Here is a 14,962-nt window from a genome sequence, read left to right as displayed (position 1 = left end):
AATATTTCTCTATACCCCAGGAATATCACTTTCATGCCTCAACACTGAAAACTGAAAAGTGATTCATAGCTGTATCCTGCAAGATGCTGCGTTCTTACTGTTTCAGCATTCTCCGAAACAGTAATAAAACAGTATAGGGAAAAAAGAAAAAGAAAAACATAAAATAAGAAAAGAGCACAGAAATTGAGAAAAATATAATAAATGTCAAAACACTACAACATTAAAAAAATGTGAAATAAAAACCATTAGTCCTCGGGAGCAGAACAAGACATCTCAGATATTGGACTCATCTGTTCTCTCTCTCCTCTTTCCTTCTCTCCATTCCAACAATTATAATCAATAAAAAAAATAAAAACTTTGAACAGATACCATCATCATTCATCATCATCACTCGCATCAACAGAATTCCAAGGTGGGTTTGCTCTATTTTCTGCTATAGTGTATGGTAACATGAGTACAAGAATAAAACCATGGTGTTCATGGTGAATTTTACTGCAACTCGGGTTAGGTGTCTTTTCTTTTTACTTCTTGAGCTTAGATTTTGTGCCTTTTTCATTTTTTTTTATTAATTTAGGCATCTGGGTATAGCTGGGTTGATGTCAAATTAGTCTCTTGCTTGTCAAAGTTTACTGCTTTGACTTTTAAGCACTTTGTTTGGGTGAAAAGTTATCGTTTTTTAGTGTGTGCGGCTTCTGGGTACCCTGGATTGTTCCAAAGTGTGTACTTTTGTGACAGAAGTTGGGTTTTTTTTCCCCCCCAAACAGTCTGAGATATGTTTTCTGTCAGTATCTGTGGAACTCCTGGAATTTTTAGGATTTAAATTGTCTGTTTTTGTCAAAGTTGAGTTTGCTGGTTATCCTCATGACATGTCTCTTTCTTCTAGAATTTATGTTTGTTTGAGAGTAGTCTTTCTAGTTTATTGTAAGTTTTAGTGATTGGTTTTTATGCCTGTCCCGAAGCAAAGATTGTGTTTTTGATTCTGTGAATTGTTTTGGTCAGGGTTTTCTGGTTTTATATTTTGTTGGGAAGCAAGGGGATGAGGATGTTATGGTGATGATGATGTATGTGGAGTACAGCCAGTGTTCGTGTAGAAGATGAGAAGGGAACAGCAGGAGGGATGCCAGGCTTCGATTCACAATTACCAAATTCCAATGCATGGTATATTTCCTCTTTGCTGTTTCTCTCTTAATGTAAGATTTGAATATGTAGGGAGAAATCTTCGTTCGTGTTTCCTTGGTATATTTTCTTGAATATTTTTGGCGAATATCAAAGAGCGCGAGCCTTGAACTTTCCTTTGTGACTGAATGGTCACGAGTTTGAATATGGGAAACAGTGTTTTTGCAATTATACAAGGGTAAGGTCGCATACAAGGATTGTCCTCACTCCACCCTCGCTAGTCGGGGTTTAATGAGGAGTGATTTATTTTTGGCGAATATCTTGTTTGCTACCGATTCATATCATGAGATGAATGAGAGACGACTTTGAATCATGTGATACACGCGTAAATCGATGCGTTTCTATATCATTTATATGAATCATATGATTCAATGATTTGTTGACTTTTTTTTCCTTTCTTGCTTTTCTTTCTTCAGTTCTCATTAAAGAAATTGAAGTGTCAAAAAAGTTTAAATTGTTAAATAAAAAGGAACTAAAGAGGCGCTACTAAATGCACCTTATTTGATTATTTCATTGTCCTACTTTATAAAATTCTACCATATAGCTCGCCACCTAAAATTTTTTGTTGCGCCATGTCTTGAGTCATCCCTCTAATGGAAATTTGGATTCCTTGTCTTAGCAAGAATAGAATATTCAATATGAGAAGAAAAATCTATAGTTTGGATTACAAGCCTGTTGCTATGTTCTACTTTTTGTTTTTTACATTCATCAAATCTTTAAAGTCTTCTGGTTATATGTGCTATTTGTCGGAAAAGAAACACAAGAACTGACTTTTGTTAGCCTAAATCTGACATATGGTTTTCAGCTATACAGAGGGAAGCACAATTGATTCTTTTCGTGTGTCTGACTTTGATCAATCAATTGGATATCGCTTAGAGGATGCTGTTGACTTGAGTGGAAGTAAGTATTCTTATCATCCAACTCAGAGAAATTTACATGTAACTAGCATATGTAGGATATCTTGTAGTATCTCATGTCATTGCAATTTTGCTGCATCAAATCATTTTTATGGACTTTTTTTGGTTTGTCTAAATGATATTTTATAGGGAAAATTAATGGTGGGACCACTAAAAAATAATATTTAATTTTATGAGACACAAGATGTTAAAATTATTAAGGACCGCAGAAAGTTTATTTTGAGAGAATAACTATTTAATTTCGCCTAATGAACAATAACACCTTAATGATTTCTTTTGCTGTTAGCCACTCACAAATTTGTTTTTTAATTTCATGTAACTTCACACGTAAAACTTCATTTACAATCATTAATGACACAATGGTAACAAATAACCACTCAATAAAAAATGTAGCCTCTGACTTTGTATATAGCCAAACTGCTTCATAGTGGTGCTAAATCTGGTGAACCAAGCTCTTGGAGACTGCTTTAGTCCATACGTTAACTTATTCAACTTATAGACTGAACCTCTATTGTCTCTGTTGAATCCTGGGGGCAATTTCATGTTGACTTCCTCTTCCCACTTCCTATTCAAGAAACTTGAGAGCATTTATAATTTTTAACTTTTGGTATGAAAATAATGCTAAACACTATCAAGAAGCTACTATTCTTCGATTAAAATTTAAGAATATAAAGAAAATATTATATATTTAAAAACTTACCAATGATCTCCAATGGATTATCAAGTGTTTATGATTGAATAAAGGGAAGAATAAGGGTGTTAAATTCTCATAGTGTAGCATAAGAAGAAGAGAGAGAAAAGAAATGAATGTGCAATTAGATTAGGGAAAAAGATGTAGTATTGAACAAAAAAGGATTTCATGAACAGCATTATTGTCTATTTCGTGAAATTAAATGGTCCTTCTCTCTAAATAACTTTATATAGTCCATTTTGATAATGTCAACTTTTTAATCCCTTAAATAAAACAACACTTCTTAGCGGTCTTTTTTATTAACTTTCCTTATTTTATAATCATCTCTCCATAAAATTTTACTGGATTTATGCTATAACTGATCTTAGAATCTGTCGGTGCATAACTTCTCATAATCTCATCAGTTGCATCGCATGGCAAAGATAGCATCAATAAATGCTATTGCACTCACACGTCCACACATGTGCACAAATGGATGCGTGCTATTACTCTTGGATAAAGAGCTAGATATCTAGGTTTATAATCTGATTAATTTGTTTTTCTTTATTGTTGGTAACAAGTGCAGAATTTGCTCCACCCTCTCGTTCTCTAATGATTTTTTCTAATATATGATGCAGACTCGGTTTTTAACTCGCTAAAATTAAGTAGCCAAACAACTTCTCCTGGTCTTGTCCACGTTGGTACTTGTAATAAGGTGAGTTTTTCTAGAACTTTTTATGTAATGAACTTTCAGCTTGGTAAATAAGGTGATTGGTAGCTAGTTACAATACCTCCTCATATTTCACGACTTCTGTTTCTCTTCTTTTCAATTTAGTTGCCAACTTCACTTGATAAAAGCCCATTGATGAACCAAACAGAACGACGGAGCTTGCAATTACAAAAGGTTCAATCATCAAATTTAGTCACAATATTAAGTGGTAACACAGAAAACCTGGAAGAGTCTGCCATGGCTGATGCCAGTCCTAGAACTGATATTTCTACAGATGGTGACACCGATGATAAGAATCAGAGGGTAATATTTCCTTTTTCCCATATTATTTTCTCCTATCTGTTTCAGAACCTGTTTAGATTGAGCTCATCATCCAGGATGCAACTGTTTGATTGATCTAAACAGTATTCAAACATAATGCCTAAGCAGAAGTCTTTTCCATTATGTCCCTTGAAGCAAAAAAGTTTTTTTGTTGATGTTCTTGACAATCTCACATTTATGCATTCTATTTTTACAGTTCGATAGAAGTCAATCCCTTGCTGCTGCTGCTTCTGACTCCAGTGACAGATCAAAGGATAAATCAGATCAGAAGGTAAAGTATAATTTGAAGAGTAAATGTCCATTTTGGTATTCCAAAGACATACGTAATATCACATTGGTCTTAAGGTATATGCAACATCAAATTCCTTGAATAACATATTTTTGCCATCAAATTGGTCCTTAAAATGACATCAAGTTGGTCCTTGTTGGTCCAAACTGATGGCATTAATCATCATAGGAGGACCAGTTTTGATGTCATTGATAAATGGAGGACCAATGTGATAATGTGTATATCTTTGAAGGACCAAAATTAAGTGCAGTCTATTTTAAATTTTATCAAGCGGTTAATATCTAAAATTTTAAGTAGTATTTGCTACATGATCATTGATTTTTTATTTATTGCAGACTCTCCGCAGGCTTGCTCAGAATCGTGAGGCTGCAAGAAAAAGCCGGTTGAGAAAGAAAGTAGGAATATTCACTTATACAATTTTTCTTAATATTTTCTCTTTTAATAGTTACTTATATAATTTTTGTTAATATTTTTTCTTATGAGTGTATATCTTTTTTATTTTCATTCTCCGATTCTCCATATGAATATTGCTATGGTTACATTGTAACTCAGAAAGACAAGATTTGATTTTTAGTTGGAATATATTCTCATTAATGGGAATATATTCTTATAAGAAAAAGCCGGTTGAGAAAGAAAGTAGGAATATTCACTTATACAATTTTTCTTAATATTTGCTCTTATAATAGTTACTTATACAATTTTTGTTAATATTTGTTCTTATAAGTGTATATCTTTTTTATTTTCATTCTCTGATTCTCCGTATGAATATTGCTATGGTTACATTGTAACTCAGAAAGACAGGATTTGATTTTTAGTTGGAATATATTCTCATTAATGGGGTTGTATGTATTTGGATGATCAGTTTGGATCTACAGATTATGTGGCCTGCCGATAAATCTGATAGTGTAATGGTCATTATTTTGCTATGTATGATATTTTTTTCCGTTTACAAAATTTAATTTGTTAAAAGGAAAAGTAGAAAGTACAACTAGGTCCTCCAAAATTGAAAATTATGCATACAACATGGAACATGAAAAATACTCAGGAATGCAGCAAGGCTGCTGCTTGCAATATGTGTTTTATTTTCTCCTATGCTTCACTGGTGGTGGCATTGTAGCTTTGCTCACTCAAATGATTGATGTTCATGTTTTTTATGGCTGCATTACATGGCCACTGATTAAGGGTGTGTTTGATTGTGTTTTGGTTTTTTGTTCTTCAAGCTGTTTTGTAGAATAGTTAATGAAAAAAGTGTTTTCTATGTTTGTTTTTTTACAATTTTTAAAACTTTTTTTTACAAAACAACCTTATCAAACATGTTTTTTTTATTTTGAAAATCAAAAAACTGTTTTTCGAAACAGATTTCAAACAGGCCCTAAAGTTCCCTTACTCTTTTCCTCTTTTATTTTTACCCTCTATAATTTTGTAACAGTGGCATTTAGCTGAGTGTTTCTTCTTATCTACACATCTTTCAAATGGTAAATCTGGACACTCTACCTTTATAATTGTATAGATGGCGTAGGAGTGATAACCGGTAATTTGTAATGAGTGGGGTAGTCGTGGAATCCAATGATTCTTATATTGTTTTAACTTGTTTGGCATCTATGATAGTTTTAGATATAATTATGTTTGCACCACCCCACTTGACCATTCGAATGCAAAACTTGATACCATAAGCTCATTACTCCACAGGCTTATGTCCAACAATTGGAAAGTAGTCGTTTGAAGTTGACCCAACTGGAGCAAGAACTTCAGCGGGCTAGGCAGCAGGTGAGGTTCAATTATTCCTTGATATTAGATTTTTTCTCTCCTTCTTTTAACGACAGTTTTCCTTGCGAGTCATGTTCAATTTAAACGAAAATCTTTGTTCTTTTCCTGTAGGGAATCTTTATATCAAACTCAGGTGATCAAGCACATTCAATGAGTGGAAATGGTATTCTTCTTTCTAAAATATGTTATTCATTCCGCAACTTTTAATATCAAAACATGTCTATAAAAAGTAGTAGAGTTTGTGTCTTTTATGTTGTAACAAGCTATTTCAGGAAACAGATTTAATTTCTCCACTGTTACATGAGGTAATTTATAACTGTATTGTTTTACAGGGGCCATGGCATTTGATGTAGAATACGCAAGGTGGCTGGAAGAGCAGAGTCGACAAGTAAATGAGCTAAGAGCAGCTGTAAATTCTCATGCAAGTGATACGGAACTTCGCATGATTATTGATGGTATAATGGTACATTATGATGAGATATTTAGGCTGAAGGGCATTGCAGCCAAGGCTGATGTCTTCCATTTGTTGTCTGGCATGTGGAAAACACCGGCTGAGAGGTGTTTCCTATGGCTTGGTGGTTTTCGATCATCCGAACTCCTCAAGGTGAGCTAATAATGACCCTTTGGTTTATTGTTCTCATGGTATACTGAAAGATATTGTGGCTTTTCTGAGCCGTAGTTTTTCCTGATAATACAGAACTCTTACAGGGTTTAGGGATTATTATAAGATAGCTTCAACTTATTTTCGCCTCAGAGTTCTGTGAAAGAGAAGTAATTATATAGACATTGTCGGTTGGCATGTTGCAGCTATATTTGTAGGTGCTTCCTGATATTGCTGGTTGATCGAGAATGAAAAGTGTTAAATTTAGGATTCTTATTCATGTGCTAGGACTGTGTGCTGGTAATAGTGGTATTACACTTGTACTTGCTAGTATATTAGTGTACATCATATTAATATCATTCATATTCCCATTTATATTTGCTCGAGATATATAAAACAATTAATGTAGCCTCACTCAACATCTTAAGCTTTTGAGTTGAATTGGTTCTTTACATGGTATCAGAGCGTCGGTGTCACGAGTTCAATCTTCACCGTTCCTTCATGACTGAAAGGTCATGGGTTCGAATCCAGGAAACAGCCTCTTTGCAATTATGCAAGGGTAAGGCTGCGTACAAGGATTTCCTCCACCCCACACTCGCTAGTCGGGTTTAACGGGGAGTGTTTTTTTTTTTAATTAAATCTTGTGGAGTTTCTTAGCACAGGTAGGTGGCCCTGTGCATTGTTCACCCTTCAAGCCCAGTAGGCTCTCGTGTGAGGGGGCGTGTTCTAGATATATAAAACCATTAATGTAGCCTCACCTAACAGCTTAAGCTTTTGGGTTGAATTATCATTAAGTTGTATTATTTCAACATAAACTGATGATACGAGAGTTGGTGATGGTGAAAACCACTCGTGAGCTTTCATCTAATAGTTTAAAGCTTAGGAGTGTTGGTGATTGACGGGAGCTAAGTATTCCAGAGAAAGGTGGAAACTTGCTTATGTTGGTTTGTTTAGGGCTCCCATGAAAAAAGTGGATCAATTGGGAAGTTGTCCAATTAAAAGGGGTAGTGGAATATATATGAAAGCTCATTAGAGACCTTACTTTAAATGGTTTTATTGAAAATTTGGTTTTCGGTAGAGCTTAATGGTGTCGATTGCAGGAACGGATCATCTTATGTCTTCCTTAACATGACGGGGTCATGTATGATGATTTTAGCCATCCACAAACAAATCAACGGTTATTAAGTCCTCACTCTTTATCCTAACATGCTCTCTCTCTCTCTCTCTCTCTCTCTCTCTGTCACAGTTAATTTGTCAATGGACGGTTGAGATCATCTTACACAACCTGGTGATGTTGAATGAGACATGAATCCATTCCCATCAATTGATCCTTGTAGCCGACCCACATATTGGGTAAAGCTTCGGTGTGTTGTAATAATTTTGGAGACGACTTTTTGCTTTAATTATCTAAGTAGATTATCTTTCCTCCCAGGCCTAAATTAAAAAGCTGATCATTTGTAGTTTATTTCTTGAGTTTCATTGTTATTTGTCCCCATCTTTCAATCGCACCTAATTAGTTGTAGTGGGCATAGACAATTGAATCTGTTGTTCCATTCATATTCGATATTCAATCTTGTAGCATTTAGTTTAACTATCTCGAATGGAATCATTTTCGTGGATGGAGCAATTACTTTGGTGTAGACAGAAGAAGGGTGATCGTCATTTACAGATGAAGAAATGCCCTTGTTGTGATACTGAGTTTGGGACAACCATGTAAGCTTTGGTGTTTTTTAATTGATGTTCTAGCTGTCTTCAGCTTGAAGCTTATCATGAACCAACACTCTCAAAAGCTTAAGCTGTTAGGTGAAGACATATAAATAATTTTAATTATATCTCTAACACATTCCCTTTAAGTAAGAGACCTTTGGACTTAAAGTATGGATAATACACAAGTTGACCTACCTTGTGCTGAAATTCAACTTTTTATTAGAAAAATGGGGGTGTCAAGGATCAAACTGTTGGCCATATGGTTATAGAGACTCTTGATACCATGTCAGAAACCAACTCTCCCAAAAGTTTAAGCTATTAACTGAAGACACATGCATGGGCTTTATTTAGTGATAAAATAAAGTATAAAATACCTCAAAGTGGTGTGTTCTTGTCGTGAAGTCAGTGATTGAGATGGTTTTGGTGCAGTGTTAGGTCTCAATTTCTTTTTATCTCACATATCTTGGTTTTTTTATTGGGGATTAGATACCCACCTTGCTGCTGCACCCATCCCCTAGGAACTATGATCTTGGAAACATCCTATGAAGTGTACTTGCGTTCATGATCATGGTAGTACAATCTGCCTATGTTAATCTGATTAACCTAGGAATACAAGGAGAAGGCAGAGAAGAAAAGGAAGGTTTACAAATGGCCTTCAACAACTAAGCAGTGTATTAAGAAAGAAAAATTATTTCCTTAAATTAGTAGAAAGTTACAAAGTGATCAGTGACATTAAATTTATGTAATAACTCTTTAGCATAATGAGAAGTGACCAAAACTAATTTTCCAGACATGCCTCAACATAAATTAGTGAATCAACTAAGCCTATGTTTGATTTTCTAGATATAGCTCAGTTGTGTATTCATTCCTCTATTCATATCACCATTCCAAATAATGGGTGCTTTGCTGTGCAAGTGCATGATATTTGAATTCAATATGAGAAGTTATAGAAAGAAGGCTGGGTAGTTAAAAATGATTATATTTGTCCTATCTATAAAAAATGTAATTAGTCTGGTATAACTGTTTTAAAAATTGTGCCAGATGGTATTTTTACATGCTATTGTAGGCTGTTTGGTCAATTGATCTGAAGGTTAATCCTTGCTACCTTTAATCTTATATTTAAAGTTTTGGGGCAAGCCTGTGAGTTGTTTCACTATAAGGTAATTGTAAACTTGTGCTTCTTCTGCACCTTAAAACTAGTAAATTTTCAAGTGTAGAGTGTGCTAGAGTTTAGAAGTTCATTCTTGAACCTTTAGCTAGTAGCATACCACTTAATCTTAGTTGATTCTTGGATATCTTGGATAGAATCATTCCAATTGAAGTAAAGAATTGTAGGTAGTGTTAATGAACAGGGACTTCACTGTATTCAAATCATACTTGTAAATTAAATATTTTACTAGATATAAAAGACAAGTTATTACATCCTCGTGGAGTAAGAAAAACTAGGAGGATCTCCCCACCCCCTAAAGTTTGGTCACACCCACCTAATATTAATGGTGAAAATCCTAATTTCTCATCAAAGAGAGAAGATATTTTAATGTTGGCAAGGACAGGGAAGCTCTCAAGTTTTTTGCCCGGAATAACACTTCACTCTTAAAAATGTGTTTTTATTTGTTTTATTTAAGGTAATTTGTTTGTGAGTGTGCATTGTTTCTTGTACTATAGCATTTATCACCCCCTCCCCCTCCCACCCTGCAATAAAAAAAAACCTGTTTTGAAATATGATTGATTTTTATCCTTTTCTAGAACTTAGCTAATTTTTGAATGATTCAAAACCAATTGGAACCCTAAATATCTAAACTTAGTTTTCAGATGTGGAAATATCATCGTAAGAATCAACTTGGGTGATGGGAGCTAAGTGTCAAAAAGAAAAAATTACAGGTCAAATCTTAATGCATCGAAACAAACTTCAATTATCTCTACTATCAAAGCTGCTTCATTCTCAACTTAGACATGATATTGCAAAGACATGGTTTATACTTTATCAGGCTCTAGTACAATGCCACGAATCAACTCTTCCAAAAGCTTGAACTGTTAGGTGAAGGCAAATGAATAATTTTGTATCAACAGTCATAAACTTCTTAGATACATATTTGTCGTAATTATTGTGAAAAAAACAGAATTTTCATTTCTGAGATCTGGAATTATTTGACTTGAGTGTCATGAATTTGGTTGCAGCTCCTGGTAAGTCAATTGGAACCTCTCACAGAGCAGCAGCTAGTGGGTATTACCAACTTGCAGCAATCTTCCCAACAGGCAGAAGATGCATTGTCTCAGGGCATGGAAGCATTGCAACAGTCCCTTTCTGAGACATTGTCCACTGGATCTGGATCACTTGGCTCCTCTGGTTCATCAGGGAATGTGGCAAATTACATGGGTCAAATGGCTATGGCTATGGGTAAGCTTGGGACACTTGAGGGGTTTATTCGGCAGGTAACTTCTACTCGAAAAGAAAACTGAAATATTATTGCTATTCTAAAAAGAACATGTACAAAAGGGCATAATATATAGAGAAATTTAATGTGTCTAAAGGAATATATCCAAATCCTAAAAATAAGGAAACACTAATCTGACTAATAAAGGAAACAAATAATTACATATACTTTCCATATTTATAACACTTCTCTTGCACGTGTGTGCAATCAGTTTGTTACATTTTTCTTAAATAATGGAGGTATCTTTTAGTCCCATCTTGGCAGTCTTATAGTTTTACAACTGAATTTTTTTTTTTCATGCTTAGGACAATTTTTTGGGGGGATTGACATTTGCAATGTTGGCTTAACACTAGTACCCATGCCTTTCAACACCCTTATTAACATGGATCAAATATATGCTCTTTCATGCAGCATTTCATGGCAAATTGTTGATAAGAAACATCCCTGTTAAAATAACTTACTCTGTTCTTCTTTTCTGTGACGGTCATTTTAAGGCTGACAATTTGCGCCAGCAGACTCTGCAACAAATTCACCGTATATTGACAACTCGCCAATCGGCTCGTGCACTCCTTGCGATACATGACTACTTTTCAAGGCTGCGCGCTCTTAGCTCCCTTTGGCTTGCACGCCCAAGAGATTGATGGGTGCTAAATAGTCTGTCAAATTATTTTTCATGGATTTGGCACCTCAAATACTTTGTCATCATAGGTTTTACTCTTACTATTTTATTGTGTTGGAGTTTTCATGTTACTGATATTAGTGTTTCATTAAGTCACATAATCTAGAAACTGAATTGGTGTCAAGAGTATGTATTTTGTTTATTACTATTGATATTGTCCATATGTAGTAGCAGCTGAAGGGCTTCATAGATTACTTCATACAAAATAGTTGGGCTGTGATAAATTTGAATGTGTAGTTCAGTTGCTAGAGTTTTCTTACCTATCTGAATTTGTAGAACTTTGTGGTTTTACAAGAAAACATTTTTGTTATAACTCATTGGCCATCTGCTCATTCGTTAGGTTTTTTCCGTCATTGATTTACTCTAGCTTTTTTCATTAATATATGAAATTTGTGTCCTGAAGGTTCCATGAATGTGATTGAGAATGCACAGTTGGGAAGGTAAAATGCAAAGTAAATTTTATGTCCAGTTCCGCCCGGTTTTTTAAGACACTGTCCATAATGCTTATGAGTATAATATAAGAGAATGAGGCAGGATCCTTTGACACCGGTGTCAAATTTGAAGTTTGACACCTCATGTAAGAGCCGTTAGATCAAAAAAGATCAACGACTCTGATTTATAAGCATGTGACACCATTGATCTTTTTTGATCTAACGGCTCTCAGATGAGGTGTCAAACTTCAAATTTGACACTGGTGTCAAAGGATCCTACCTCTAAGAGAATTATTGAATTATCTTGTGGTCTTATTTGATAAATCGATTGAATTGATACATTCATTTTATTTTTCTGGAGTCTTTATTAGATACTTGAGAACAAATAGCTTAACAAGTAGGAACCGAAATTATTTTGTACCCTTAAGGGTGTCAAAACGGGTTAACAAGATACAACATACATGAATTTGACATAACATGAACACGATATGAATTTTTTGCTGGTTGACACGACATAAATGACATGCAAATTATGAGTCAAAATGGTAATCGACAAAAAAAATTAAAAAATGGGTTGAAATTCAAAAATAAATTTAAAAAATTAAAATAAAGTAATAAAAACATATGGGTTGAATTCATGTTAACACAACACGACATGTGACACAAATTTTTTGCGTGTTATCTTTCCCAACACGAACATGATACGAAACTTTTTGCCTGTCAACTCAAATACGAATTTTTGTGTCGTGTCGCAGGTAGACACGTGTGTTATAATCTGTTTTGTCACCCTTAACTCTTAGACTGTAATATTCCAGAAAAATAATAGTAATTTATGATACAATAAATTATTAATAATTAAAGATCAGGGATTAGGATAAATTTTTATATAAAACAAAATTATAGTGCTCTAAGTAATAGGATTACAAACAAAACTCATACAAAAGATAACCTACAAATACCTAGGGATTAGGGTTACATATACACAATTTCATATATATAAAACAACCTAAGAGAAGCTAGGAATTCCAAATTTCATATACACAAATATCTTAAGCGAACATAGGGATTAAGATTACCTATAAGGATTACACCTAATAAAATTTCATACACAACAAACCTACAACCACCTAGGGATTAGGATTACCTAGTGATTTGAGTATAGAAGCGATGGGTAACCAAAGAAAAATAATGATTTGAGCAGAGGAGTGATTGATAACCAAAGGAAAATAATAAAATAGAAATAAATAAAATAAAATTTTAAAATAATAAGAGAGAGTAGCAGAGGAGAAGAGGATAAATACTGAGGATTGAGTAGGGTTATTCCTCTATTTATAGCTGAAGTTTAGGGCTTAGACATGGGCTGCGCTTTGTACAATTGTTTTTCTTTTCTTTTTAATTTCTTATGGCTTAGAATATCACTGACTCATAATATCTAATCAAATAATCACATAATGGATAAATCATAATTTATCATCTAAAAATATATATATATATATATTCCATGAATATTGTAACACCCTCCCTTGTATGCCTCCAAGAGAGTTGTTTGCTAAGCGGATTAGAGTTCTTTAATCATATTTTAAAAAATGAAAATTATTTTTCCAATGCCAATTAAAAACTAAAGATGGGACCTGGTCGTTTACAAAAATCAGAGTATACTTTCAAAATTTCTCAACTAATGAAAATATAAATTTCCTGGCAGATCTTGCTGTCTTTAAAAATTCGAATAAAATTCATTTCAACGATTCAAAAAAATATTCCTTGTAATCTAGAAACTAGACATCTGGGGCTTCGCGTTCATATAAAATAATAGTAATTTGGAGGTCGTTTGCCCCTCGAAACATCACTCGTAAGGCGAGAGTTAAAATCAGTGAATTTATATCAACGACCTGACTTGCAAAAATCATAATAAATCGAGCTTTCATAATTTCGTTGAAAGGTTTATATATAATGAAACTAGACACCTGGGGCTACGCATGCATATAAATTATAAGAAAATCGGAGGTCCGTAGCCCCGGGACGCCAACCTACAAAGTGCTCGCACAAACAGTTTTAACTTAGCTTTCAAAACGTCATGAATCAGTTTTCGTAAAAACGTTTCTGAAATCCGTTTCAAAACACTTGCTGTTCTTAAAAGTTTTAAAACAGAATGTAACATAGTTCAATAATAATTCAAACATCCACAATGAGTACAGTCATCCATGAAATTAATACAATCACAGTAGCATGCCCAACAGTAGAAACCAACAGCAAATATCCAAGTCCTCAAAAGCTTTTACGTCTTCCTGCCATTTTATAAAAATATCAGCCCCAAAGGGGTGAGAAAAATCCCAGTAGTGTGGCAACAAAACCAATAATGCAACAGTATGAAACTAGGCACAAAATTGTAAATAGTCGCTTCAAACATTAAATCATTTTCATCATATAACCTTTTCGTCATATATCCTTTTCATCATATATCATATTGCGTATATAACGCCTTCTTCACGCCCATAGCACCGTCGTGCGCGTGCATACACAGTGGAAATTCCATGCACGGCACCATCATTTGGGGAATTCCACTTGGCCTATGCGGACTTACGCCAACTGTCCCAGCACCCTGATATCAAGGGATGCCTATATAATGCGTGCTCAATCACATGGTCCTATATATATAACTATTCTAAGACTCAAGACTAACATGAATTTGGTACATGCATGCCATGCTATGCTGTCACACACAAACAGAAAGACAAGTGCGGTATGATGTACGGTGCATGCATATATCATCATTTCATAACATATACTTCATGTACATTGGATGCCATACTGCCAAGCCATTCTTTCTTTTCATAACAGAATTTCCATAATCATAACATTTCCATAGGCAGAATAATTTCATCATTTATGGCAGAATAATCATAAGGCACATGTGAGCAACAATTCACAATCCATACACTAGTAAATAGTCACATCAGGTAATACCGCCTAACACATACCTCGTGTGCCACAATTATTTATCAAAACAGCAGCAATAATCAGCCCACGCTCAAAGGTTATTCGTACCTAAGCAAGAGTGCAACTAAATCAGAATTTTACTCATCCGATTCTATAATTCACAGACCAATATTCCCCGCCTCTTAGTCCTCGTACTAGCTCAGTTTAGCATGCCCCTTTTACTAAATTAAATTCTGATTTCATAATCATTTAATGACTTGTTAACAGCAAAAGAATTCAATGTAACATCCCAAGAGCTGGCA

At 34.4% G+C, this 14,962-nt stretch overlaps 1 protein-coding gene across 1 annotated transcript; it reads left to right on the top strand.

Moving 5' to 3' along the window:
* Positions 1-267: 267 nt before the first annotated feature.
* LOC133296216 (transcription factor TGA2.2-like) lies at positions 268-11,550 on the top strand. Its single transcript, XM_061495167.1, has 12 exons — positions 268-412; positions 1,000-1,158; positions 1,982-2,076; positions 3,402-3,478; positions 3,599-3,796; positions 4,011-4,085; positions 4,439-4,498; positions 5,793-5,870; positions 5,982-6,033; positions 6,203-6,474; positions 10,357-10,611; positions 11,108-11,550. The coding sequence occupies exons 2-12, from the start codon at positions 1,064-1,066 to the stop codon at positions 11,252-11,254; spliced, it is 1,404 nt and encodes a 467-aa protein (XP_061351151.1). The 5' UTR covers positions 268-412; positions 1,000-1,063; the 3' UTR covers positions 11,255-11,550.
* Positions 11,551-14,962: the final 3,412 nt, after the last annotated feature.

This window comes from Gastrolobium bilobum, unplaced genomic scaffold (assembly GCF_033153095.1).
Source record: "Gastrolobium bilobum isolate Gb01-03AN ecotype WA unplaced genomic scaffold, APGP_CSIRO_Gbil_v1 utg11238, whole genome shotgun sequence".
Lineage (NCBI taxonomy): Eukaryota > Viridiplantae > Streptophyta > Magnoliopsida > Fabales > Fabaceae > Gastrolobium > Gastrolobium bilobum.
Note: the sequence above shows the minus strand (reverse complement) of the source record. Positions and strands in the feature narration are given on the sequence as shown.